The sequence below is a fragment of the Aquila chrysaetos genome, chromosome 5 (genome assembly GCF_900496995.4).
Source record: "Aquila chrysaetos chrysaetos chromosome 5, bAquChr1.4, whole genome shotgun sequence".
NCBI lineage: Eukaryota > Metazoa > Chordata > Aves > Accipitriformes > Accipitridae > Aquila > Aquila chrysaetos.
In genome coordinates, this window is record NC_044008.1 from 25038172 (window position 1) to 25064963 (window position 26792).

The 26792-nt window shown below is 43.9% G+C and overlaps 1 protein-coding gene across 22 annotated transcripts in view; it reads left to right on the forward strand.

The window, feature by feature from the left end:
• The first annotated feature begins 10097 nt into the window (after positions 1 to 10097).
• The window catches only part of CADPS2 (calcium dependent secretion activator 2), a 322654-nt gene continuing 305959 nt past the window's right edge, over positions 10098 to 26792 (forward strand). For 12 of the 22 annotated variants that reach the window (XM_030014988.2, XM_030014991.2, XM_030014990.2 and 9 more), the window contains exon 1: positions 10098 to 10542. In XM_030014988.2, the coding sequence (XP_029870848.1) occupies positions 10213 to 10542 (330 nt within the window). In that variant the 5' untranslated portion in view covers positions 10098 to 10212. The remainder of the gene's footprint in view (positions 10543 to 26792) is intronic. The other 10 variants (XM_030014999.2, XM_030015000.2, XM_030015002.2 and 7 more) reach the window with 1 other exon arrangement.

Below are 26792 nucleotides of genomic sequence, written 5' to 3' on the forward strand. Positions count from 1 at the left end.
GGGCTTGCGTGGTGAGAGTAGGAGGAATTGGAAAGGCTGAGCCCCTCCTGCATCCCCGTTACTGTTCTCCCCACCTCAGCCATACTCCTCTCATGACCACGGAGCCGTTCTCACCAGCAATAGCACTGCACAAAATCCCTTCTTTGACTAGGGAGCGGGACCATATTTCTAACACAAGCAGAATGACATCGGTGGCTGCTCACCTCATAGTGTTAGGGAAAAAAAGGCAGCTCTGCCATTGGAAGTATTAAAAGGACAGTCATATGTAAGCTGATAAAGTATTCTGTCTGTTCAGCATGATGTGGTAAGGCTGGCTTACCTTTGAGAGTGCCACTTCAGGAAAAGTGTACTTCAACTGGGAAGAAACAGGGATTTGCATTGCCTACAGAGAAAGACTGAGGGATCGTGTAGCCCACAGAAAGCTGAGCAGGAGGGAGAGAATTCCTTTTTATACAAAAACCTTTTATAAATAGGAAGGGGATAAACTGGTTTCCATGTTCACTGCAGACAGATGAGACTAAAAGGTTTAAATTGCTCAGGGACATGGTGTAGAACTTAGTGGCTCCAAGCTCATTGCTGGCAAGAGGCTGAAAACTCCTTGTCTTGTTCTTCCCCCCGGCATCTCCCAGTCACTGTCCCCTCTCATTCCTGTCCTCCTCTCTGCAGGACTGGGACCAAGCTCCAAGGCATTGCTGAAGGGAGCAGAAGAATGAGCCACTTGGTCTCCTCTGCTCCAGCCAAAAAACTGCCACGAGTCCTCAGCAGGGGCACAGCCGGCAGCAGCTCCTGGAAGAGGGATGGGGCCTGGCTCAGTGTATGCCTGACCTCCGCTTGCCTCCCTGACAACCCACTCTGTGCTTCCTTCTCCATGCCCTGGTACCAAATGGAGAACCAGGTCAGTGCCTTTTCTCTTCAGCATAAAAAAATGGACTTTTTTTTTTTTTTTTTTTTTTTTTTCCAGATGAGCCCTTCTTGCACCCAGAGACATTTCCTTCAGGGTCTTTCGCTCCAACACAGGGCAAGCTCTTAAGGTTTGCCCTTGCCTAGACTGAGCAGAACAGCTCCCGTAGGAAAGGGAGTGGAGGCAAAGAGCTTTTGTCCTCCTGCATGCCCAGGAATTGAGAAAACACAGTGCAGGGTGTGCAGGGATGGGGTTTGGGATCTTTCAAGCAGCAGTAACAGAGGCTAGGCTGCATGCTCCCATGCATGGCACAAGTTTCCACAATGGGAGGCTTAGGGTAACATTAAGACAAGCTTTCTGAATGGAAAGGGAGTTCAGTGTTAGAACTGTTTGGCCAGGGAGATGAAATACTGGAAGGTACTAAGAATAAGGTGAGACAAGCATCAGTCACAAATGAGTGAGGTGTAGCAGATCTTATTTGGGAGCAGAAGTACAATCCTAATAACTTCTTAAGATCCTTTCCAAGCCTACTTTCTATTATTGTTTATAGACCTGAACAGGGCTTAAGCAAGCACATTCCTCTGGAGACGTGACAGGATCCACTGGAACTTACTAGCAACGTCTGGCAGTGTTGCACGTGCAGCACTGTTATCACCCTGTAAGAGATACCATGTTCCACTACACTGCTCACAAGACTCCACTCCGCACACATCAGCAAGTTTTGTGGCATCGGGGCTTGCTGAGAAACCAAGTATTTTAGAAAGCACTAACAATCCCTAGTAAAAATAACACTACCTGTGTGTTTATGGTAACAACCACATGAAAGTATTAATGTATTATGGCTAAACAACAGCTACTTTATGGCTCTGTACATTTCTTGATGTTGCTAATTCAGAAGTTCATTAACCTATAACAAGACTAATTCTAAGATTTCCGCTGGCATTATTAAGCTAACAGGACAATAGATCCTGTGGTGTATATGGTCCTAACATTCTTCACCAATAAAGACAGGTTGCAGGGTAGAGAGGTTTCTTGTGGGTAGAAATGTTCCTTTAAGAAAAATGGATTTGGATATTTCTTTAGAATTTTAAAGGCGATATTAATGTCACTTTTTCAACTCCACACTGCAAAATCAGATTGCCTTAACTACTTGAGCTTAAGGTGTGGAGAACAACACTACGTTTCAGACACAAGGCTACCCTGAATAAAATTAATTAAAAAATCTCCATTTTTTAGAATAGCTTTTAGTACTAAGTGATGGTGTGACATAAATTTTAATCTGGCCTCTTAGCAATAACCTGCTCATTACATTGATGCTGCACAGTTTGTGAGTAATGCAGTGCCTCCAAAATGTTAGAGCAGGACATATGATTAGCATTTTCTCATATATTTCTGTACATTTACATACATATGCATGAACTAAACCTGAGCTACAAAACTGGAAACTACACATGGAAATACTTGGATCTAACTTAGTTTTTTTCTTTATATGGATCAGCTATTGACACCACTTGCCCTGGTCAACTGTCCCTGGGGACTCACCTGGGCAGAGGATGGGAATTTCTCTTTAAGGACTAGAAAAGCTAGTTAGGAATTAAGCATGTGGATGCTTTTTAGTCCTCCCTATGCTCTTGTCTGAGACCTATCTAGCTCATGAACACTGGCATCCAGTTCTGGCATGTCAAAAGAAAATATCAGAACATAAAGGCCATTTTGTTCAATGATTACTCTTAGCGAGTCAAATCAAATGGAATAGTTTGAGAGGAATGCTTTCCTAAGCTCTGCAATTCTGATATAGATCAGTGGAGCAAAGGCATTTGTTTTAAGTAGGAGGAGAATAATATATTCCATCATTGCCTGCAAATGAAAGAGCTTGTGGTGGACAAGAAGACTTTGCAGCAGAGTAACAGCATGATGATGGCTGCAAGAGTGCAACAAAAACATGATGTAACGTCTTCTCCATCTTCTAAGCCTGTGAATGCTCTGCCACTTGTTTGCACGGTTGAGAGGACCAAAAAACCAAATCCCATCTTTTCAGGCATCAGAAAAAAACTGTGTGAATATTTACACAGAGAGTTCCACCACCTCTATAGTGCTATAGTGAGACCCATTATGAAGTAAATAGGTGGCAAGCCTGGTTTTCAGGGAAAGCTTTGTTTGTCAATACAAGCTGAAGAGCTCGGTTCATTGCAACACTTAGTTACTACTGCCAAACCCATTCTAGGTGTGGCCAACACCACAATGTTAGTTAGTGATTTCTTTCCACAAATTCTCATCCAAATACTTGAATCTGCCCACAACACCTGAAATTAATGGAGAGGTACCATCTGACATCCCTCTGGGAGAAATGCATTCCTGAAATGAATTTATATTCCAGAAATGAAACCTCCAGAAATTCTACCCACCTCCTGCAAACTGTTCACAAAGGAATAAAATAATCTGCTGCATGGAAAAGCTGGAGGATTGGGAAATATATGAGCTATGCACAAACTTCTCTCACACCACAGAGCTGAGCACTGCACACTGGTAGCACATGAATGCTGATAAATTTATCATTATGAAGATCTATTGGACACTGCTCATCATGAAAAGAATGCAAGCTCTTTTGCACTTTCAAACTTATATGTTTCCAGGTGGATTGTAAATCCACATTACCGATTCCATTCGCCCATACAGCATCTCCATTATTTGTTCTTCCCTGGGCAAAACCTCATACATATCAGTTGACAAGTGTCAATAGTCAGGCGACTTCAAAAACTGTAAGCCAGGCCACAAAAGCAATACATGCTCAGCTTCACCACCATATTATTTAAAAAATAATCACAAAAATGTGGTTATTTCTTCTACTTTACTTTTAACTTTTGTACTTTTGTGGCAGTATTCTTTCATGCTTTCAAGTTTTTTTTGACAAGTTCATGGTATACAGACAAAGGTGGTCACAGCGGGTAAGGCAAAGGGAGAGGCAGTACTTCACCCACCACTCGGTGCTGCCTGGGGTAGTATATTCCCATGACAACGCAATTACAAAGCACCCTAGAAACATCACTGTCAGGCCTGGCTTTGGCCAGGACCTGCTTACAAATAACATAAACTGAGATTCTTGTTTAATCACGTGATTTGGTAATCCAAAGCATTAGGGAAAAATAGTGCATCTAAACTGACAATGAGCCGCATGAAGATAAAACTCATTACTGTGAACTATTGAGCCTCAAAATAATAATGAATTTTATGACCAAAAGATAGTTTATAAGTGAATTACAAGACACTGATTCTATAATAGGAAATCTTTACTGAGCATAAATAAATTCTTATACACCTTATTTTTAGCCACATATTTTCCCAAATGAAGGATTTGAAAACATAGCTAAAAATTTTTATCTGCATCTTGAAATAAAAATCTTAGATCAGTTCAAAACTGAGTTTTTCACCACTGTTTTTACTGCTTCTTTTATCCCCCAAAAAGCAAGCTTTATTGAAAAAATCCTGATTTCATTGCCATATAAAAAAGAACAGTCCAGTTCTTAACACCATTTTGTTAAAAGAAATATACTCTACAAACTAAATTAGGCAAAATATAACATCTAGGCAGAAAAAATTGCACTTGAATGAGTGCAACTGTAAATAAATCTGTGCTGAGGTTGGGCAAAGTGAAGAGAAAGTACAAATAAAACAGGTTTGGTTAGATTATCTTAATGAGAACTAATGAACAACTTTTCATTGTTGTGGTTGGATTTTTTGAGCTTATAGGTATTTGAACATAAACATTCTGCATTGACATTTGTGTACTTAACCAGCTGAGCAGCATTTGAACACAAGCATCTGAGGAATTCAGGGGCAAGCTCTGACTGATTCTTACAGGACTGATACCACCTATGTTTCATGGTAGCACTGTCAGTAAAGCAGACAAAGGGGATTCAGGAAGGGTGGCTTTTGTGCTCTGCAGAAATGTTTAAAACATAAAAGAAGATACTCTACATTTAAATGCACCAGACAAAAAAATAGCACCAAGAACCAACAAGCAATCAGAACCAAAAACTCAAATAATGTTAGATGAGAGTAGCTTTACAGAATGGAAACACACAATGCCAAATAAAGTGTTTTGTTAAAAGTAGCTGCAAAAGGTAAGAGTGTTCACCTTAAGCTGTTAGATATGCTGATAGATATTGTCAATTCATTTTATCGATGCAGTCAATTCCAAGTTGAGAACATTCTATTTTCAGTCTGGTCTGATAGAAAACAAGATCTAAATTGTTCTTGTTTTTATCTTTTTCCCCAAATAAGGACATGTGGGAAAAGATGAGGCCTGAAAGCAAAGTGCAAGACTTTTGCTGCCTTGCTAGAGGTCCTTTGTGTGCAGCTCTAGGGAAGACATTTTGAATGGATGTTTTAAGTGGTGGAAGAAAGCAAATAGCACTCCTATCTTCAGTAAAGGTAAGAAAAAAGAACGATGGGCCAGTTAGCCTCAGGGAAGGTGATGGAGCAAATAATCCTGGAAACTATTTCCAAACACATTCCAAGCAAGAAAGTCACTGTGAGTAGCCAGCATGGATCTATGGAGGAGAAATCATGCCTGACCAACCTGATAGGCTTCTATGACCAAATGACAGGCTTGGTGGATGAGGGGAGAGCAGTGGATATCACTTGTCTTGACTTCAGCCAGGCTTTCAACAGTGTCTCCCATAGAGAAATTGATGAAGTGCAGGCTGGATAAGTGGGCAGTGAAGTGTAGTGGAAACTGACTGAACTGTCTGGCCCAGAGGGTTGTGATCAGTGGCACAGAGATCACCTGGAGGCCAGTCACTAGTGGTGTACCCAAGGATTGATACTGGCACCAATACCATTTAACATCTCCGTTAATGACGTGGACGATGGGACAGAGCACACCCTCTGACAGTTCGCAGGCACCATGAATTTGGGAGGAGTGGTTGATACACCACACAGTTGTGTGATTGTTCAGAGGCACCTTGACAGGCTGGAGAAAATGGCAAACAGGAATCTCAAGTCCAAAAAAGGGAATTGCAAAGTCCTGCACCTGAGGATGAAAACCCCCATGCACCAGGAGAGGCTGGGGACTGACTGACAGGAAAGGAGCTTTGCAGAGAGATTTAGGACCTGGTGGACACCAACCTGAACACGAGCCAGCAATGCATTCTTGCAGCCATGAAGGCCGACAGCCTCTTGGGCTGCCCTGGGATGAGTGTTGCCAGCAGGTCAAGGGTGTGTCGTGAAAAGGAGTGGTTTGGGCCGCTTAAAGAATCACTTCCAATGGTATTAGCAGAAGAAAAACTATTCAATAGGAATTTATATAAAAGCGTGACTTCACAGAATTCAATGGCAAGGTTCACTCTATTACTTAAAACATGGGTGAAATTCACACAGGAAAATTAAGTTAGAATGTGACTAAAATTAGGTATACAGAGACTGAAAGTGCAATAAGTTAAAAAACAGAAATATTCAAAGAAAAATTGAGTTAGAATTGATTTCTCGTGATTTGTACAGAGATCAGGAATGTAAAAAGGGTAAGGGAGACCCTCCCGTTGAGTCACGAGGTTCAGAGAAGACCCCCTTGCCTTCTAAACTCCTGTTGCAGTCTAGGTGTGGCTGGATTGACTCCTAGTCCCAGACTTGGTCAATGGTTTATAACTAAAGGGATTGTGAGTATAATAACAGCCTGAGATTCATTCACAGTTGAATAAAGTTCACGACAGTAATTTAAGTATAGATTTGAAAAGCAATAACTTGTAGTACACTTGCTATAGAATATTCAGGTTAGTACACACACACATGCATAAAGGCACTAAGAGATATACATAAGCAAGTAGAAGAGGTATACCTGTTAAAAATTCCCCTTGAATTCAGTGAAAATATTCATGTTGAATGCTTCGGCATCTTTCTCAACGGGCAAAGGGTCGAGTCTCGAGGAGCGGAGAGTATCAGCTGAAGTCTTGTCGGCTTTCAGCAACAGACCTCCGATCTTCACAAAGAGGAAAGTTTGTGAGCTCTGAGAGGCGTCCCACTCAGAGGGAGATGCTGGTCGCAGCCCGCTGTGGTCTGGGAGAGCTCAAAGGGTCTCCCTTAGTACTGCTGCTTATAGGTTCAGGAGATGATTGGCTTTAGTCATTAGCAAATAATGGGATTCCAGCTGTACTGGTACCATTTCATGTGAGTTACAATTCAGATAAGGAAGACTCCAGGGCTGTCAGAGAATGACTTAAGATTCAGATATGGGATGCTCCAAGGCTGTCAGTGGAGGACTAGGATGTCTCAAAGTTGTTATGAGAGAACTAGTTATTTTTTTGTTGTTTTTGCCAGGCAGCAGGAGTCCTTGAGACAGCCCGCATGACTCCCTGTCTTAGCCATGTGAGAGTTCCTGGTACGGTCAAGGGACACTTAACTGCCTGACTCGTTACACTTATGCTAAGGCCTAGCGAAACTTCCTGAGTTCGTAGATCAGCCTAGAGAGGGGGAAGAAATGCACCATCACAGGGTGTGATCCTTCCCCTCTCCTCGGCACTGGTGAGGCCACATCTGGAGTGCTGGGTCCAGTCCTGGGGGCTGCAGTATGAGGGACATAGACATACTGGAGCAAGTGAAAGGTCAGGGAGGTCATTAATGACTTGGAGCATGTGACCTACGTGGAGAGGCTGAGGGAGCTGGGATTGTTCACCCTGGAGAACAGAAAGCTTGGGGGAATCTTATCAATGTGGACAAATAGTTGATGGAGGGGAGTAAAGAACTTAGAGCCAGACTCTTCACAGTGGTACCAAGGAAAGGACAAGAAGGAACGGGCACAAAATCAAATACGGGAAATTAATTCTGTTTAAACATAAGAAAAAGCTTTTTTACTGTGAGAGCGGTCAAACACTTGCATAGGTTGCCCAGAGAAGTTGTGGAGTCTCCATCCTTGCAAATATCCAAATCCCGACTGGACTCAGCTCTGGGCAACATGCTGAAGGGGACCCTGCTCTGGGGGTTGGACTAGATGACCTCAGAAGGTCCTTGCCAATCTCAACAACTCTGTCATTCTGATACGAAGCATGAACGAAAGCAAGAAATATCTTCCCTCCAAAAAGGTGCAGGCAGCTAACATAATCTTTTCTCTAAAGAAGGGTTATGTGATCTTATGCATGATAACATGATTGTTCTGGCCTTAATGCAGCAGTAGTTGTGAGATGACACTGCTGGACTGAGCCATTACATTTAAAAATGTTTGGGACCTGACTGTTTTGAAGTTTCAGAGAGTTCATATCCCAATTGGTGCTTTGCATGTCTTTGGTGGCAAGTTTTTTATAGTGTTACTTTATTTTTATTATTTGCCATTAGAATGAGAACAAGTTATTACAAAAAGGCACCCACAAATCTGAGTGCACATTGTATAGCTCTTAGTGAAAAAGTAGTTTACAGTACCCAGTTCCATATTTTTTATGGAACTACCTCTTAATCTGCTGCAGGACTAGCACTACTTGCAATGATACACTGGGAACACAAGCACTGACCTGTGACTGGTGATGGTAGTACCCGCAAGAACTGGCCTTAGCAACTCCTGCACTAAGGAAATGTGACCAGAGATGTTCAGTAGGTTGACATTCATACTTTTCCCTGACTGCCTGTCTGCATTTCACAAATTTTGCCTACTATTATCAGTTAGTGTTAAGGACATGAGCCAACCACGTAAATAATCCACCTATTTTTATATGACTGCTACACTTAGCACCCAAACTTTGAAGAAAGCCAGTGTGTTTGTCAGCATGGGTCTTCCTCAGTACTCCACCTCATTCCCGTGGTAGAGATCTAGAGGCGGAAATCAGACTCCTAACGCTCAATACTGCCGTCTAGCCCACAGCTGCTGCCCACAGCAGGAGTAATTTTGCCTTCTGAAAGCTGCTTCACTCAGGAGATAACTGCTGGCTTTAAAGATCCTTCCCTAAGTCTCCTACTGGAGGGCCAGGCACTTCAAAATATTGGTAATGGACTAGAGCCTTTCATCACAAAGGCTAATGGACATCAGCCTTTCATGAGCCTAACCCCAGCCCAGCTCATACAGTGAGAACTGGGCAGGCCTACTGAGTTTGTCGAGTTTCCATTAAGCCTTTGAAAACTTGCCACCGCTAACGAGCAGGGGCCTAGAGCTGTGTGGGCAGAGCCTCAGCTGCCATTGTTTTAAGGGAGCGGAGAGGGACACTGCCTTCCCGTGAGACCGTCCGTCCCTCCAGCCTTTGCCCTCCTGACCCCCGATCCTTCCTCATTCCGTAGCTCCCTCGTCCTCCCTGGTACCAGCACCATCATGCGCGGGTGTGTCGCGAGCAAGAGGACTTGTTGATCCACACGAAATCTGATGTGCCTTCCCTCCCCAAGGCTAGCTTTCCACGGGGCCCTAATCAGACTCCAGAAATTTAGCTCTCACATGGTGAAGAAGCCTTTTTTATTTCATTTGAGAGAGTGACAGTGGTAGGCTTTCACGTTTCTCACAGCCTTAACTGTGAAGATAACCACTGTGAATATGAACCTGCCTGGATCCGCAGCCAGCCTGGAACAACAATTTCAGAGAGCTGTGAACTACCGGCGGGCTCCCAGCAGAAGTATCCTGCAAGAGCAACGCGCTCTTCAGTATCAGCTCGCTCCCCACCTCAGAAAGGCACGGTGTCGGGGGCTTCTTTTTCTCGGGGGCCATTTGAGACGCCTCTCATTTTCCCCCCATCCTACATGGCAGAGACCGCCAGCGAGCCCGGGGTCGGCGGCCAGCCGGGCCGGGCCGAGCCAAGTCGGGGGGGGGGGGGGGGGGGCACAGCCCCCCGCTCTCCCCTCCCAGCACGGCGTCCCCCCCCGTGTGTCTGAGCCGGCAGCCGAGCGGCGGGCGCGTTTCGCACGCCGGCCCCGCTGCCCGGGACGCGGGGCAGGGCGCAGCCGGGCCAGCCGCCGCCAGGACCGGCAGGGGCCGAGCGGCGCAGCGCTGCTGAGCGGCGGCCGGGGGCTTTCCCGGCCAGCAGCGGCCCTGGTCGCTGGGAGCAGGGCAGCCGGCCCCGTCCCCGTCCCCGGCCACCTGCGGGCCGCGGCTCCCCGCCGGGGCGGGCGGAGGTGCCAGCCCGGCTGCAGCCCCGCCTCCGGCGGGAGCCGCTCGGAGCAATTCCCACGGCAACCCAGGCTCGACCCCCTTCCCAAACCCCGCCTCCCCTCCCCGCCCCTCCGCTCCCGCCCGGCGGCCGCCGCCGGTCGGAAACAGTCTGTGTGTGTAAACTCGACGTGTCCGGGAAGGTGCGCGCCGCTCCCCGCCTCGCTCCGCGCCCGGCCGCGGGGCGCGCCCGCCGAGCGCGATGCTGGACCCTTCCTCCAGCGAGGAGGAGTCCGATGAGGTGCTGGAAGAGGAGCGGCGGGACGCGCTGGTGGCGGCGGGCGGCGGCTCGCCGCGCTCGCTGCCGCCGCCGGCCCGGGACCCGCGGGGCAGGGAGGCCGGCGCGGCGCGGGCGGCCAGCCCCAGCCCCAGCCCCTCGGTGCTGAGCGAGGGCCGGGAGGAACAGGAGCGCCTGCAGCGAGAGGAGCGGGAGAAGCGGCTCCGGCTGCAGCTCTACGTGTTCGTCGCCAGGTGCATCGCGCACCCCTTCAACGCCAAGCAGCCCACGGACATGGCCCGCCGGCAGCAGAAGGTGAGCCCCCGCCTGCCCGCTGCCGCGCCCGCCCTGCCCCGCGCCGCCGCCCGCCCTCGCCCCCCGCCGGGCCACCCCGTGCCCGCCCGCCCGCCGGCGAGCGCCGCGCCGCCGCCGCGCTCCGGCCCGCAACAGGTTGAGGCGGGCGCTGGTCAGGCGCCCGCGCAGGGCCGGGGGAGCCGCCGCCGGCCCCCATCGGCGCCGCCAGCGCGGAGCGGCGTGCGAGCAGGGCGTCGCGAAGCTGGGTCTCGGCGCGGCTTCTCCGGACCGGCCCCTGCGGCTAGGGGTCCCTCGGCCAAGAGGCGTAAAGTCCTTCCGAGTTTTTAGAGGGGCGCTGGAGGTGGCCGCGCCGAGGGGAGAGGGGCGCGGAGGGCGGCAGGGCCGCTGCGCGGTGGAAGAGCCGAGTCTGCTCCTCGGCGCTGCCTGACGGATGGAGGTGCACCTCCCGGGGGTGCCTCCTGCAAGTCGCGTTCTGACCGTCTGTACCGCCTCGAGCAAATTCGGGCATCATACAGAGGCGAACGGGAAAACTGTTTGGTTTCCTTAATTACGAAGTGCGGCCTCTCTGCGCAGAGGAGCCATTAGCATACGTGTTTGTGATGAGAATGGCCTTCTAGTGAAGGTTGACCAAAATTATTCTCGGCGTCTCGTACATCAGAGACGAGCTCTTGAGAATCGGCAGGTATGCCGTGGGTATTTATGCTGTCACGGTGCTTGTTCTCTGTTACTTTTGAGCTGTTGAATAGGTAGAATACTTAAACTTTTGAAACAAGGTGCTGCGTTTCCAGGTAACTGCTTAAAAGCTCAGTTCTTGGAAGTGTTTCGTCTAAAAAATCCATGCATCTTTTTTTTACTTTCAGTTCTGTAAAACAAACAAACCCAAACCAAAACGGAAAAGAAACCCCCCAAAACCCCTTCCACATCACTTTCCAGAGGGATAGTGACAGGACACAAAAAAGAATTCAGTTCCACTTTGCTTTTTATGACCTTGGTCCTTCCAAACCACTAAGGGTTTGTAAAGTTCAGTACTAAATGTTTTGAGGTGTCTGAATTATGCCTGCTATAGGTAATTTGTGCTTAGTGAATTCCCTGACAAGTTAACGTGGTGCTAATAATAAGATTATTTCTGGAAGAACGTTTTGGTTTTATTGTTAGGTACTTAAACTGCGAAGCCTGTGTAAAGACATCTTGTAAACAGGAAGCCAAAGAAAATCTGGTAAAATGAGAATTTTCACCACCCCACTGAGGACTCCCTACCCCAAAACAGAGTCGTCATAGAAATGATATTTTGAGGGGACATCTGGACGTCATCTAAGTGTGACTTCCCACTGGACAAAGCCCAAGCTGACCTGATGTAGTGTTGATACCAGTCTAGGTTCAAGCAGGAGGCTCAGAAGCCTCCAGAGCTGAGATCCCACAGCCCAACTGTGTGGCCTGCTCCTGTGCTGCATTGCCCTCCTCTTGATGAAATTTTCCTGATCAGCTTCCAAGGTACAACTCTTGGCCATCAACTGCAGAAGATACTGAATATTTAGCAGTTCTCGCTGATCTCAGTCACTAAGTATAGGAACCCAGTTTTAAAAATAACTACAGTAGTAATTATTTTTATTAATAAGATGTATGAAAAGAGATTACTGATGTGCAGCGAATACAGAAATACAACAGTTGTGGATTTAACATATGAGCAATGAACTGGCTGATTGACAGAATTGACTTGATACCTAAACCTAAATGTTACTTTTGCTAATTACTGTTTTTAAGTGAACTCTGGCTTTTGGTTTAACTACTATATGTAGAAAGAGATTTTTGTCATGCGTAGGAATTTAGCTGCAGAACAAGGATGATTTGTCTTTTGCTGGTCAGGAGCTAGCGTTTTTAAATAAGATGTAGCACACACAAAAAATTCTTTCTAGGAGTTGCACCTCTCTCTAATAGTAATGAAATGCACGTAAACATCCTTCGTCTTACTTGACAATTTGATATGTTACGCAATGAATTACTGAATATAGGGTAGCAGAACTAGTCCTGAGTTTTGAGAGTCCAGAAAACCTGCTTTGATAGTTCAGGATTACTGAGAGCCATACGAAGGAGCTCTCTTTTGTGCTCTAATTTTTGCTCTCTGTGCTGCACGGTGGCCCCATGTCAGCCTTAGGAGTGAGAGTACAACCACCTGTCTTACACTGTGTCCTGTAGTAAGACGCTTTTGGATGTGTGATAGCTGGACTCATATTCCATAGGGTAAAAGTCTGTCTTATTTCCCAAGTGAATTTTCCCACTGCCAAGATACGATACAGATGCAGACTGTCCCCTAATCTCTTGCTCTTTTGCTTCACATCTGATTTCTGTTATGTGGCTGGCTGTCCGTGGTGAGCTGGACTGAAATTCCTTACCTGTGTTACTTAACTGGCGCTAACTACCGCACGCTCAGGCCATCATCAGTGTGTAAGCGATCCAAGGTATGGTTTCGAACCAGAACCTATGATGCTATGTGGTTCCAGCTCCCAGCCCAGTCTGCCTGTCTCTGCTTGCGCGCTCTTCATAATGCTTTTGCACCAGCAGTCTTTCTGATAACCTAAGAATAGTATCCACCCTGCTTGAGAGCAGAAGTAATTTGTTCTTTCTGCCAGTTCATTTGGCATATTGCTGAGCAAATATTGCAGAATGCAGTTTGCTTCTTTTTTAATGTGGAACATATTATCCAGTAAGGGAATGAGATGGAATTCACATATCAAATATCCTCAATTGCATTGTAATATCAGTAAGGAAATGGTTTACAATATGGCTGGCTTCTCATGTTCTTGCTTCAGTATCAGATTAAAATGTACTATGTGATATCTTGAAACCATCATACTTAATAGACTGAGTTATACTAATTAACGTAAAGAATTTTAAATGCAGGCAGTGTTTCACTCCTCTGTTGTCCTTTCTCATCCTTCTTTCTTCTCACTAAGTAAAATTAGCTCAGCTCTATTGTGATAGATAAGATTGATTAAAAAAAAAAAAAAAGAAATCAAACTTTAAGAAAAAAAAGAACTATCATAATTCACCATAGTCCATCAACTCCGCTAACTTGTTTTTTAGAATCTTAGAATGGTTTGGGTTGGAAGGGACCTTAAAGATCATCTAGTTCCAACCCCCCTCCCATGGGCAGGGACACCTTCTACTAGACCAGGTTACTCGAAGCCCCATCCAACCTGGCCCTGGATACTTCCAGGGATGGGGGGACATCCACAGCCTCTCTGGGCAACCTGTTCCAGTGCCTCACCACCCTCACAGTGAAGAACTTCTTCCTTGCATCTAATCTAAATCTACCCTCTTTCAGTTTACATCCGTTACCCCTTTTCCTGTCACTACATGCCCTTGTAAAAAGTCCCTCTCTGACTTTCTTGTAGGCCCCCCTTTAAGTACTGGAAGGCTGCTGTAAGGTCTCCCTGGAGTCTTCTCTTCTCCAGGCTGAACAACCCCAACTCTCTCAGCCTGTCTTCTTAGGAGAGGTGCTCCAGCCCTCTGATCATCTTCATGGCCCTCCTCTGGACTCGCTCCAAGAGGTCCACGTCCTTCTTATATTGGGGGCCCCAGAGCTGAACACAGTACTGCAGGTGGGTTCTCACCAGAGCGGAGCAGAGGAGAGAATCACCTCCCTTGACCTGCTGGTCACGCTTCTTTTGATGCAGCCCAGGATACAGTTGGCTTTCTGGGCTGCAAATGCACATTGCTGGGTCATGTTGAGTTTCTTGTCAACCAGTACCCCCAAGTCCTTCTCCACAGGGCTACTCTCAATCCACTCATCGCCCAGCCTGTATTTGTGCTTGGGATTGTCCTGGCCCATATGCAGGACCTTGCACTTGGCCTTGTTGAACTTCACAAGGTTCGCATGGGCCCACCTCTCAAGCCTGTCAAGGTCCCTCTGGATGGCATCCCTTCCCTTCAGCGTGTCGACCACACCACACAGCTTGGTGTCGTTGGCAAACTTGCTGAGAGTGCACGCGATCCCACTGTCCGCGTCGCCGAAAAAGATGTTAAACAGAGGTGAGGCTGACTGACCTGTAGTTCCCCAGGTCTTCCTTTTTACCCTTTTTAAAAATGGGGGTTATGTTTCCCCTTTTCCAGTCAGTGGGAACTTCCCCAGAGTGCCATGACTTCTCAAATACCAAGGATAGTGGCTTAGCCATTTCATCTGGTCATTCCCTCAGGACCTGCGGATGCATCTCATCAGGTCCCATGGACTTGTGCACCCTCAGGTTCCTTAGGTGGTCTCAAATCTGACCTTCTCCTACAGTGGGCAGTTCTTCATTCTCCCAGTCCCTGCCTTTGCCTTCTGCGGTCGGGGTGCCAAATTCAATGTAATTTAGCCCTGACTTTGCTGAAACGCATACTTTTATAATCTGGTTGCATTTCTTTTTTTAATCTGTAGGATTATGTGGTAGAAATACTCTTTTTTAACTGTTCAGAGTTAGTAAGTGACCTACTATTACATCCTGTCTTACTTTGGTTACTGGTAGGTTTGTGGTGGAGAAGGAAGAATAAGCTAATATTGGAGATGTGGAACTGAAGCATGGTGTGATTTTTCAAGGTGTGGTGGAGTTAGTTCTGCAGAGTAGAAATCGTAACTAGATGAGTTTACTTCCTGAATACATGATGGCCTGTTTTCCTTCCGTTTCTTCTCTTCTGTCCACCTGCTCAATCATGAGTAGATCAAAAACATTGACTTCCAGTTAATTCTCAAAAGTAGGAGTCGTAATAATCAGTAAATTGTTTTCATCCGAACTGTATGAGTTTGTTCGTTTCTGTTTCTTGGACTTTACGTCTAAAGGAGAGGTTTGTAATGATACGTGTCCACTAAATAACTTTATCAGGAAAATGTTGGTTAGAGGGATAGACTTCATTCTCTGGATCACAGTTTAATTCTCAATGTCTTCATTTCTCCTGCCCCAAGCACCGCTTTTCCTTGCTTTTGAGCTGGTGATGTGTATCTACTTATTTATTGGCTGAGCATGTTCTGGGAAAGAAAAATTGTCTCTTGGCTTCTGAGCCTCCTTCATAAGATGCTGCTTTCCCCACTGGTAAGGTAGCAAGGAGAGTACATCCAAAGCCATTGTTGCCAGAAACTCTAGACATATTTCAGAGGAAGAGCTGAGCTATAAAACTTGGCCATCTGGTCAAAATTCTGCTGAAGAGCTTTCTAGGAAGACTTCTTCCGTTCCTTTACAAATTTCAATTTTTTTGTGAAGTGTTTCAGAAAGTAATTTTAAATCAAGTTTATTTGCCTCTCTGTTTTTCCCCATCACAAACACCTCGATAACATCTTGTCATGATGCTCTAAGCTGTATGTCTTTTGTTTTCAGTCAAGTGAGTGTAGAGTCTTTTGGTAAATCCTGTCAAAGCCCATTAAGATGGTGGCCTACACAGCTCTATACATGTTGAGGCAAGATTATTCACAAATAGATCTTTTTGCCCTAGTCAGAACTTGCTCTTTGGGGAAGAAGCTGTTCTTGCCTGCAGTAGGAAAATTGCTTGCGAAGGGCAATTGAGTCAACGGTGGCTGAAGAAATACTGAAGGGTGGTGAGAGAAGCAGAGCCTTCTAGTTACCAACGCCACTTCAGAAATGACAATCCATCAGAGTTTTGTTTTAATCCTATATTCTTCTGCTGCCCCGCCAGCTCAGCATTGATCGGTGTGGCTTGGCCAAAAGCTAGGCAGCGTGCTGGGTAAATAAGGCTTTGGTAAACAGCTGTGTAATGACATGGACATGTAGGGACAGTCTGCAAACCTAGTTTACTATGCTGAAAAATTCATCAGTCTCTTTTGCTTGCTTGTTTTGTTTTCCCTGCCTCTTTTACCCATACTTGCCTTTGAAATTTGATTATTTTTTAATTACTGTTATTTGAGGGGACAATTTTAAAATTTTTTTGTGAGCGAGTGACCTCAGGTTGTTCGTTTCTTTCTGACCTCAGGTTGTTCGTTTCTTTCTGTCACCCACGTGGTTTGATGAGTGTGTTAACTCTGTTGGCAAATACCCCATTTAAAGTGCTTGAGGAAGTCTACTTAGTATTTTCTACAGGGGAGCTGGCAGGGAGTTTGAAGGATCAGTTTACTGTCACCATCTCTGCAGGAACAGTATGGGGGAATTGGCTGGCTGGGCTGCCTTGCATTTCTTGCCCTTTGCAGGCAGTTGTTATTCTCACATTGTATTTTGTATATCTGAACCGTTGGTAGTTGGTGACAGAGAAGCAGGAATACCAAATCAGCTCATCTTGTCTTTATAACTTTCTCTGACATCATCTGAGAAACATATTCATTGCTATCATGGAAGAACAAAGCTGGTGAAAATACTCTTTTTCCCCTCCCAACCATACTCCTTTCCCTGTATCTAGAGAGGGGTGGTATATCAAAATACTCATTACCATGTACTGTCTTTAACTGTGGAATACTGCCAGAGCAGAAAATACTTGTTGATTGCTGGTTGACTATTCATTGAATGATGTATTTCTATAAAAGCAGATTTACCATTTCCTGCCGCCCCCCCCCCCCCCCGGCAACCTTCCTCCCCCAAGCACACCTGTTGTCACCAGTTCATTTTTGGGGACGCTACTAACCAATCACTTCTCCATTTGCATGCTGCTTATTACACTTGTTTTTTCTCTTTCTGTCTTTGCACCATTTCTTTTTAATACTGGTGAATATCATCCTGAAGTTGCTTTCAGTATATATTGTTTTGCTTTTTTAATGTACCTCTGTATTTGTGTTTTTACTTTCCTGTTATCCTTGTTTCTTTTTTGTATGTAGACGTCTCCTGCTTTGCTAGCTGAACACATCTCTGTCTCCTGCTGCTTCCCTTTTATTCGTATGCTTGCTAGAACTGGAAAGCTAATAGCTCAGGGACAAAACTTGCTTCCCATTTATCAACCCAAGAGGTGTCCGTGGGGGAAGGTGGGATGATGTGTTTTCTTCTAGGAAGGTGCTTGGCTCTCCTCTGCTGATTGAAGGGTGCGTGTTGGGGTGCTTGTCTTTGTGCCTTGACTCTGGTCCTATATTTAGTTGTACTGAGCCCCAGTTAGTGTATTGCTCTGTCTGAACTGGGTGCCAGCCTCTGAGGTTTTTAAACTTTTTAAGTCTCTTTTCCTATAGTTTTTTGGCGCAGTGGCTGCAAAGATGCCTCCTATATTTCTTTCCAGCTTACTCCTCTTGCTGCCTGCTGATGGCTGTGGCATGCACAGGTCTGGTACTCAAACTTCTCCTTGGTTTCTAGCTGTTGCCATTCGGGGGGGAGGCAGGGAGAGGAACAGCATCTGCTCCCCTTGCCTAGTGCCTATCCAATGCCTGCTTCTGCCTAGAAGTGCTGGCACCGAATTGAAAGCAGCCCAGCTCTTGTGCCTTGCAGCTGATTCCCCCAGGTTTCAGAATAGCAGCTGTGAAAAGGCAGTTTTCAGTTTGTTGCTGTGTGGGGGAAACTCGGAGCAGCAGGAGAGGCAGAGTGTTTGCATGTGGGTACCGGGCTGAATCGGCTTAGGTTTGCGTTTTGAAGGTTATTTTCACAGCCATAAGCATTGAAGGCTTTTCATTTTTTGTTTAAAATTCACTAGAAGTTGATGGTACTTGCCCAAAAAAATTTATTCCTGGTTCTTATTTATTTTGCAGCGAGGAGATAAAGCATATGCTTGTCTTCAAGCGTGATTACTTGTATGCATAAGTTTAAGAATGTTCTTGAGTGTTTTTCCTGTCAGGAAGGGGAAAAAGCATTAATTAACAGCATTGTGAAGAATGAACAGAGCTACAGTGAGTACTTCTTTAACTACATGACCTGGTGAAGAAAAATTAGAAAAGGTGATTGTACAACAATTTTTCTCCAGCTCTGTTTCCATTTTTCTCTCACGCATTAATTATTCATTTATGTTAAATTGTCTTGGCTGTGCGGTTTTGGAAATAGAGGCTGGCAGCTTCTGTTTAATGAAAGTGCTGGAGGGGTACTCTGAGTGATAGTATAGGCGCACACACACAAAAATTCCTTAGGATAGTGGTTTGAGTAGACTTGTTTGGGCCACAGAAAAGGTTGTGGAAGAAAGGACAAAGCTCAGATAGTGTATAAATGAGATCTCCAAAGAGATGATGTACATCTACAAAGATTAGGGGAGAAATGGAAATCAGTGATGGAGAGTTTCATGGACTGAGTTGAAGGTATTGAGAAAGTACATGGAACTGAATTAATTTTGGAGTAGAGGAACTGTTCAGCAAGGACAATGACAAAGTTAAGAGGAATGAATTTGTAGCAGAGAAATCCACTGGTCGTGAGAGTTACACTTTTCAGTATGAAACAGAAATGAAGGAGGAGTATCTTGGGGAATAAGAGTTTGCAAGAAAGATATTGGGCTAGGAAAAAGAGATAAGGATTAAGCTGGAAAAAAAGTGAATAGTCTCAATATTCATGTCAGTGTAATACAGAATAGCAAGGGAAAAGAGTTGGTGAGAAACCTCGTGCTCAGAAGTTGGAGTCCATGGAAATCATCGTGGTAGGATATATAGTGCATTGGGGAAAACAGTGTTTTCATGGTCTCAGATTTTTTTTCTGCAGAAGGTTGCAGTTGGTTTATGTGTTTAGGTTTTTCTTACAGTGGATTAATGAGTTTTCTTTTAAAAAAAATAATAAAATCCACCTCCAGGCAGTCTACACCGAATATTTATCTTGCTGGCTTTTGCTGGGGAGCATCCCCAATTTGTGCCTATTGCTCATACATTCCTTTATTTATTTCTAAATAATGTATTCTGAGGCCTTGTAGCAAGGTACTGGCGGCTGTTTCTCATTCAAAAGTGTTCTACGAATGTTTCGCCATTCCAACTGTTTAATACATCAAATATGCATTAGTGTTAAAATATTGACGAGGTTTTTTTATTTTTTTTTTTATTTTGATCTCCTTATGGATGGAGCATAAGCAAAGAAAAGAAATAAAAATAAAGAAGAAGTGGTTGTTTGGTATAGATCTGATATTAAATCATCTTAGCAGTTGGTTCCCCTCTGACTCTCTCTTCCTTCCTACAGTGTCATTAAAAGGCAGAGGATATTTCAGTCTCCTACCAGTGGGGATTGAAGACCAACAAATAGCGGTATTATTTGGAGATGGAAGTTAACAAACTCGATTAGAAATTTTTTGTTTCTAGTAATCTTCAACTTGCAGAGTTGGAGTATTTGCCTGAACAGACACTTAGATTCAGCTTGTGGTGACTTAACACCAAATGCAGTATCGTTCTTGTAACCACATAGATGCTAAAAACGGTGGAGGTTCTGAGCATGCTAGTACGTGGTGATGAAGTAATTAGAAGCATTTTAGCTTAAATATTCCGTGATACAAATTCTACCAATCTCATTTATATGGTTTTCGGTTCTTTTCGGCATGCTTTGGCTCCCAAATTCAATGACTTTAAAAACATCACTTGAGATTTTTAAGGCCAACTTTTAAAGTTGTCTTTCTCTGTCATCCAAGTTTTTAGGTACCCTTATTTAATGCTTCCAGGCCTTTTTCCGTGATAATAAATGTTAGAAAGTGACTAGCCATGCTTTGTGTGTATAAGCCTTCTGTTTTATGACTTGGAATATAAAAAAATAAACATCCTGTAAAGGTAATCTGAGAATTATGAGATCTGGCAGTCTGTGGATATATAGATATATTTTGCTCATGTGTTGCTGAAAAGGAAATAAATTAAGACTGTCATTCTTAACTGTGTAATCTAAAGGTGATCTGCAGATCAGCCACCCACTAGTATCAGAGTATGTGAGCATTTCTGTGGGCGGCACTCACTCGGACAGCCTGTCTGCAGGGTGGTTAGTACCTTACGGGACTGCTGTTACAGTGAGATGAAGATTCGTTTCTCCCCACCTCCCACAGGCTGGGCTGGGGAAGTTTTAAGACCCCTTTACTTTCTAAAGGGCAAGGAAGGACAGTGGTACACAGTGAACAGGGCTGGGTATTAGCGGTGGTCTTTGCCTGGCTCTTCCTCAAAGTTACATTGGAGCAAATGCGTTACAACAGTCTTTCTGCTACTTTAATACAGCTTGCTGTCTGTAGATGAAAAGCATCATGTAAGCATTAGAAGTATTATTTATTTAAAATGCCACAAAATTATTCAGATTTTTACTAAACCGCTAGCTGTTTTATGTGTTCTGGCTATTTAAATTCTAATAGATTATTAACACATTAATTTGCTAACTCCAGTTGTTAGAACTCAGTCTGGAATGGCCTTCAAGAGGTCACAGACGTGATAAAATCAGTAAACTGGCTAAAGCCTCCGTACATGACCCTCTTGCTGTATTACAAGCTGTATCTGTTACAAGTGCACTTAATTATGCACAGCAGCACACAAGGGAAGGAGACGGTACAGGCTGGCAGAGTTCTTCCCGTATTATAAAAATCTATTCGTAAACCTGATTGCTGTATTTTGCTAATCCATGCCTGATGGTGTTGGACTGATGTGCAGTGGTCATGGCTACTGTCCAGTAGCTGCAGAAGTATGATGTGCTGAGATAATTGAGGCACTTGTAAAAAGTAAGACCATCCCCAAAGGTAACACACTTAATCAGTGACAACATCATTATCTGCATTACCATTTCAGCTCTGATCAGGAGTGTGCTTTAGAGTCACCCTCCTTGTCCCACTTGCAGAGTTCTGGTTTAGACTGCAAGAATATGTCTTGTGTGTGAGCAAAGGTAAACCAGAAGGTACGTTCTGGGAGCACATTCAGTCCATACAACGGGAGAGGGGTAAAGCCTCCTGAAATGCATTTAGGGTGGGTGTCAGGTCCTCCACGTGAACTGTTTCACTGTAGAGATGCGCTTTTCTGGTGTCACACTGCTTGTCAGTGTAGACGTGACTTCAGAGAGAGTCAGAGAGATTTAAAATGAGAGCAACTAACGCGGAGTCAAGAAAGAGTGATGGAACTTAAATGAGATAAATAGCACAACAGGGCAGTCTCATTTCTGAGCCAGTAAAGCAGGACAGAATATGCAATGCAAACATAAAAACAGCTGAAGTAACAGAGTCTTGCTATGTCTGAAGTTAATTAGGGGCAACAAACTGCCCCTAATTACTAAAAGTGTGGGATCCCCAGCAAAGCTGCCTGGGATACTAATTAAAAGAACTGATTATAAGAAATAGAATGCATAATTAATGACTGAGAAATCATTTTCAAGAGTATCTTCAGACAGCAAATAAAGTGCCCTTGGAAAATATTGTGACACCCTGAGCCATCCACTGAATCTAATCCCGCAGATAGACCTGGGCTGATTTGCAAGAGGTCACTGTGCTTATACTTTCTAGTGCTGAGGGAGGGATTAATGGGGGCAGAATGACACGTAGAATAGGAATAGTATTTCCATTTTAATATCAAATGCTCTCTTCAATTATTTCTTTTTTATGTATGACTTCAATAGAACCTGCTTATGAAATATGCTGACGTACTGTATTTTGTTTTAATAGCTGGCTTTGCAGTAGTCTGCTGCTCGTACAGTTGAGTGAGGTCTTTAATACTTGGAGAGGGCCTTTGGGTAACATCCTTTCCGTGTTGATTAGTAGCATGTGTATGTGTGGCAACTGTTGGCCGTCAAGTGTACAGGCCACCAAATGGACTGTGATTTCTCTTTTCTACGTTCTTGAAAAAATAGCAATCTGAAAATTACATCTGACAGAACAAAAATGGAAAGTTTAAAGATTTATTTTCCTCACCACAAAAAAAAAAAAATCTAGCCTGATTAATGAGGTTTTATTATCCTAAGCAGTTCTTTAAAGGGGCTAACAGGGGTTAAGTTTTATCCAGGCACCTGTCTGGGTGTTGCTGCCTAATTGGGCACTCCTTATTTCATAAACTTGAAATCTTTAAATAGCTCTGGTCCTCAATTACTTTGACATGTTTATAGAAACTTAGATTAGAAATAAAAAACCTACAAATGCTTGGAAGCATCAAACCCTAAGTATAATTTCCTATGCTGCTTCTAAGCATCTGCTGGAGGCCGAGGTGGGAGGCTGGAGGTGCCCCAAAGCACTGGCGTGTGCGTGGAGGCAGCCAAGAGGGATATGGGTGCCTGCAAGTAATTAGGCTGTGAGACTAACCCACTGCCGTATGATGTCCCCCAGACAGGCATTACATTTAATTCTTGCTGATCGATCTGGGATGATTGCAGTGAGCCCCCCTTTACATGGGATTCATGTTCACAGAGGGAGCAGACCCAGAACTGGAATATCCATATCCTCCGTAGTGTCTTTTACTTGTTCTGGGGTTCAATAAATTTATCCATATCTTTTTGGTCCCATAAGGTTGTGCGTTGTAATTCTGAATGTATTCATGTACTGGCACGGGGAAACAGTCAACTCGTGTACGCCCGAAGTGAGACCACAACTGCGCTGTGCGACCGTGGCAGGGGGGTCCTGCTGCTGGTGGGGCATCCCCGCTTCCCTGCATGCTGTGGTTCTGCCAAATTCCCTATGGGACGTGAAAAATACACATGTGTACGGTTATATATAAAAGGAGAAAAAAGGTACAGATACTGATATGAAGGGAGTAGCATGTTATGATCTAATCTGTTTTAAAGAGATTACACATTGAGCGTAAAATACTGAATACAAGCCATTTACTACTACTACTACTTTTTCAGAAACATCTTTTTCTGTTTGTTGTTGTAAAAATTGTAAATTGCCATTTATTTTCTTTAAAATGAACACCCCCCCCCCCCCACCATCACCCCCAACCAAACCAAAACAACAAACCAACACCCCAAACCCTGCAGATCTATATTTCTGCCTTGGTTCAGTTTGGTAGCTACTTCATGTAAAAAGAAACTCTCAAATCTTGTGATAAGGAAGCAAAGATGTTCCTATGGCTTCTCTTAACAGTAGAGGTTTTATTTTTTATTAATACTGAGTTTTTAGAATTGATCTGATTCCTTAGGGCTAGCTCAGAGTATGCCCTGTTGAATACAATACATTGAATTTCTACTTTTCTATTTCTGCTCTTGAAGTCTTACAGGCATAAGACTTAAATATCTGATTTGTTTTTGTATTTGAGGATGGATTTATACATTGGCTGCAGAAACTTGCTCTGGATTGAAACATGGCATGTGTGTTCTCAGTGTGAAGGATAATTTATTTTCCTAATTTGATTCAATTTGTATTTTTTTGCCTACAGTGGAAAAATAATTAGTTCCAACAGGAAAACAACTATCCTGATTGTGTGGTTAAAAAAAAAAAAAAGTGTCATTCCCCCCCTGCCAAATTACCCCCAGCACTGCACAACTGGGCAGATAGCTCTTACCTTTTTCTCACTCTGACTTCAGTGAGGCTACAGAGCAATTAGCACAGCTGTCATAAGCCACTCTTTGGGGAAAAAAAAGAAGATGGCCCATTTTATTTTTAAGAGTGATGGGTTAGAGTAGAACAGTTTCTTCACATCAGTGATCAGACTGATCACTGCCTCAGTGCTAATAAGATAAATGGGGTAATGCATACTGATTATAATAGCTGGAGTGATATGTAGACTGAGAGATTGAGTAAAGAGGTGTGAGTTGTTGAAGCTGTGAGCAATATGGGTGGTCAGCGATGCAAATCCATTTCTATGTATAATGCTGGAGAGGATGGAAAATGGACAGAATTGCATAATAACATCAGAAGATAGGTAACCTCTAACCTTTTCTTTCAAAAAGAGTGAAGGATTCAGTGTGAGAAACTAGATCGTTTTGTCAATGGAGTGAACCCATCCTCGGACAGTATCTGCATTTGTGTGTTTAAGGCAGGTGTCAGGTAATATTTATTCACTACAGTCATTCATATGGATAAGTAAAAAAACCAGCACTTCGGGTACTATCAAAATGCTTGTAAGTTGTTTGCTAATTTTAAGCCTAATAATTGTAAGCCAAATAAAACATTGAAATAATTTGATTTTTTTTCTATAGCAAGTGAGTAAATTTGTGCAATCAGTGCAGAAGAGTGAGAAAGATCAGAATGGACTAAACTAATACAGTTTTAAAAAGGGGATGGCATTTAATGCAGGAGAATTTTTTTTTTTTTTAAGAGGAGTCATAAACTTGTGGATGCTTTGAGATAGGCTGAGTTAGGGACACTGTTTCTGATGCAGTGGCTTCTAAGCAGTTTTGTGTGTGTGTTTGCAAACTGTGTGCATACAACTTAGTAAACAAAAATAAAGGCTTTTTCTGAAAGGTGGCACAAATAGGGTATCTGTAGGTTTCCCCTCAATAGTTCTTGTGTTAAAACAGGTATTTTATCCACCTGCCAGTTCAGAAGATTCTTTCTGAATCACAAAATAGTTACTAGGGAATAGCACCACTGCTGCCAAACAGCTCTGCTACTGTATTTGTGCCTTTAGTGATACATATTTAATTAAATGGTTTGACAGAATGTGTAGTAAGCTAGGCTAACAAAGCCAGTGTGCCTCAGGTACACCTAGTAAGCAACCTGGCATATATCGTGGCTGAATGAGATTATTGCTTTGTTGTGGGATGGAAAGCTTATATTGCAAAATTATTGCAGAGTTGATGAAGGTCTTCAACACACAAGTTACTGTGTATTGTAGTTTTACACTAAATGGGAAGGGACCTCCTGGACTGAGGCAGTCTCATGTCCGAAAGAGAGACCTGTTGTCCCTTTTTTGCAGGTAAAAACTTCAGTTAGTGGGTATCCCCACTGTTTTTCATTACTCTAGTAGTTGTGAGACTTCTGTTTCCCAACTGAATCCATCTGCAGTTTGTTTTGTACGCACTTGCTGTTCTGTCAGTTCTGCCCTTCAGTTAAAATAACAGCTTTTCCTTCCTGAAGGATTTAATAGAGGATGGTGTCTCGTTGTGCTATATGAAACAATCCAAGCTCTGAACCATCCCTCAGGCAGTAGTCTTTCTCCTTCTCTGATTATCTTAACAGCCTTTCTCTGTATGTTTTGCAGCTGGAATTAATTCATCCTCCTTCTCGTGTCACCTTTCACGTTAGCATGGTGCCTGGGGTGTGCTCCGGCAGCACATCTGAGCCTTCAGCTCGGAGCAGCCAAGGAGAACGAAAATCTCACAGAAGTTCCTGTGAGTCCTGGCCTGAAGCAGGGGATGCTGAATTTCACCCCGTTTCTGTTAACCACAGCTCTTACACTGGCTGTGTTTTCCCGTATGGTTTTCCTGTCTACTCTGTGTGCTAGTGCATCCCAGCCTTGAATTTCAATGCGTCTTCAAAATCAGAAGATTACAATGTCATGTTCCTGTTCTCTCTGTCATAACAAGTATGGAAATACTGCATTTATGTTTAGTTTGCAGTTATAGCCCTCCAGAACTTTGCAGCTACCTTTCTAGAGGCCTGCTATTTCTCCTTTAACACTTATCCTCACATTTTTATGGATTTTTTTTTTTTCCCCTTTGTGGCAGTATCTCAACTGCTTAACTGTTGTCTAGATAAGATCTACAGAATTCTTTTAGCCAGAAAGCAAGAATAAAAAGCAAACAGATTACTTCATCATCTTTTAAATAATTCTAGTAAATCTGTGACTTCGTATGACTAATCCTTCCCATTCTGTGTCAGACATTGCCCTGTTACCCTGATTCTAACCTTATTTTTATGTCCTTCTCCTGAGGAGTCTATGCTCCTCTGAATGTAGAGACCTGCTGCCCTACTTTGGGAAAGAGGTTTCTTTCGGCAATGCCGGACAACTTTCAGACTCTTCTTCTAAAGAACTTCCATGCCACCTCGTTCAGGTCTCTCAGCTCTTCAGTCTAGATGACTGAATTGACTAACTCCTCTTAATTTCTTGACGTAGAGAATAAATTATCACTTCTCAGTTTCTAGGCTAAAAGATCTTTCTGACAAAATACAAACTGCTGAGACTGGATTCATGTTCAATAACCATGCATATCAGCAAGCTCTCAAAATAATTAAATGCTGCAGTGATAAAGAACAAAGACTGTTCAGTGGCACAGTTCATATGCATTCAGTTGCAGCGTTGCTGCGTGCCTTCCTTTTAATTTGTTTTTAGCCCAACTGCTGTCAAAAGTCCTGAGTTCCAGGTCGTCCAATAAGCTTCTAAAAAGGCTGTTTCTGGCATTCTGCCCTGGCCACATTTGGCACATGCAGAGCAGAGTTTAACAAACATCTGTTGGGTCAAGCTTTTTGTTGACCATGGGAGGTTAAATTGTCAGGACATGCAGATTTCTCTACAGAATGCATCTAGACTTGTGAATTTTTACTATACTTTTGCATATGACTTGAATGCTCATAGC